The following is a 2172-nucleotide window of genomic DNA, read 5'->3' on the forward strand; positions in this document are numbered from 1 at the left end:
GATCCATACAGCCGATTGGCTGTGCTCAGTATATAGTTTTTAGCAGGTTGGTTAATGGCTGATAGGAGTTCCTTGAACTGATTGTGAGGTCCACCGGGTTTGTCACACTGAGCCTTCAAGAATCAAAGGACAGGACATTACATTCAGAGGCACACATTTTGCCTACTATTCCAAGGCGTTTACACCAAATGCTGAGATGTGTGTGTGTGTGTGTGTGTGCGTGTGTGTGTGTGTGCACGCACACGCGTGCCTATGTACTGTACTGTATATATGTGTGTGTATACATATGTGTTTGTATGTGTGTGTAGAATTAGGGATAAAATGAAATTTAATGAAAAGTCTCTTACAAGCACGTTTGTAGACATCCTGGATCCTGTGATTTTATCAAAATGAAGGACCTGCAATACAGAATAGATGGGAGGTTGTGATCTATGTCACCATATCATAATTCGGTTTCCTTGGAAGTTCCTAGGTGAACTTGGAAGGGACTGTTTTTAAGAGTAATTGAGTTCTAATAGATACCACACATAGGCCAACATTCTTCCACATATTTCCAAATGTTTGGGTCACAATCTCTACCACCCCAATTAATCTGACTTATCATTTAGCATTTAGAGGTTGGGGAGAGGAGTCCAGTCCAAATCATCTGAGGACAAGAATTATGATTTTTATTTTTCTGATTTTTTTTTTAAATGACACCAGTTTATCAATTAAAGTTATGAGTTCCAGATGCACTTTCACTTTAAGAACTTCTCAATTTCTTTATTACTAACTCTCAAAGTTCTCTGGGCAGATTCTTGTTCAGGAAAGCATGTATGCTCTCTTTAATCCTTAAAGAAGATTTATTATCTGAGATGATGGACAGGATGGTGTTATCCCACAATTACTATACAGGAAATATTCTTACGTTACTTTAGCACTGCTGATGCTGTAGCATCTTTTGTTGTGACTGAAAAACAGACAAGTTTAGAAATTACAGAGATTGGTTTGTAGCACACCAAGCTCTCTTTTCCAGCTTCTATCTATACACCTTGTCTCTTATTATTTTCTGCCCTAGTAATCTTAAATATGTGTATCTATCTCTGCTGCATTAAGAAAGCAGTGATAATTTTCCAATACACCACTTTTGAAAACTGTCCTTCTGTGTTACTTTTTTTAGCTGGATTGTTCTTTTGCTTACAATATACCTCTCTATGCCATATTGCATCACCCACAGGCAACTGGACATTGTTTTTCCCTGAAGACGTGAACTGAAGAAGCTTTTTGGATGAGAAGCGAAACATCTTCAAGGGGGAAAAAAAGGTCCAGTTGCCTTTTGAAAAAGCACTTTTGGGACAACCCTGACCTGGATAACTGAGAATCTCCATAGATGCATTGCATCACCTTACACCACAGTGCACTATATTCCCGAATAATGGTTTTCCTATTGCAAAAAAATACATAGCTTTTCTTACACTTTGCTGGATGGACTTTCTCAGGCTCTGTATACAGTACAATTTAAGAATTTGTTGCATGAAAAGGAGTCTTGGAAAATGCAGTTGGGATGTGGCTGTGACCAAGGAACAATTCTACATAATTCAGATCAGAATTTTAACTTCAGATGCTCAAAGGGAAAGTCATCAGTAGAAAATACTTCCTAATTATCATGATTCCTACCTTTTCCATTTCATCAGCAGTGTTACCCCTAGCACCATAATTGACCATAGCTAAAGCTGCTACGATACTAAGTGGAGAGTAAAAGAGGTTTTTATCGGATCGCTCTTCTTCTATCCTTTTTAAGAGGTCCACAGCAAATCTGGTGTTTGCTTCAGCAAGGCTGTCCATGGTGGAAATAGTACCTAGAAAAAATTGAAATCATTGTTAAGGTTTCTATAACTTAATTTATTACTTCTTAAAGCTACTAAATCTTGGCTGAATGATTGAATAGGAAAAGAAAAAAAATATTTAGCCAATAATGCTGTTTTCTCACTGCAGAAATAGAAAACTGTGATTTCAAAGAATTTTTGTATGACTTAGCACGATGAGTGACCTCAGTCAAGTGAGAATTATGTTCATCTGTTGTCACACTTAGTTGTAAAATAAGGCTATATGGATGAATCTTGAAGTTATATACCATGGTTCTTGTATTTGGTGTTATTGATATAAAGGAAAGATTTGAAGCATTCAGCTCTA

General features: G+C 37.0%; 1 protein-coding gene across 1 annotated transcript in view; it reads right to left on the reverse strand.

The window, feature by feature from the left end:
* LOC107299835 (serpin B3) overlaps positions 1 to 1848 on the reverse strand; it is a 5510-nt gene extending 3662 nt beyond the window's left edge. The window contains exons 1-3 of the mRNA XM_029286882.1: positions 1657 to 1848; positions 348 to 398; positions 1 to 113 (exon numbers count right to left, since the gene is read on the reverse strand). The exon at positions 1 to 113 is cut by the window's left edge and continues 5 nt beyond it. Of these exons, the coding sequence (XP_029142715.1) occupies positions 1 to 113; positions 348 to 398; positions 1657 to 1824 (332 nt within the window). The 5' untranslated portion in view covers positions 1825 to 1848. The remainder of the gene's footprint in view (positions 114 to 347; positions 399 to 1656) is intronic.
* Between the last annotated feature and the right edge of the window lie 324 nt (positions 1849 to 2172).

This window comes from Protobothrops mucrosquamatus, unplaced genomic scaffold, assembly GCF_001527695.2.
Source record: "Protobothrops mucrosquamatus isolate PMUCROS unplaced genomic scaffold, P.Mucros_1.0 scaffold5554, whole genome shotgun sequence".
Classification (NCBI taxonomy): domain Eukaryota; kingdom Metazoa; phylum Chordata; class Lepidosauria; order Squamata; family Viperidae; genus Protobothrops; species Protobothrops mucrosquamatus.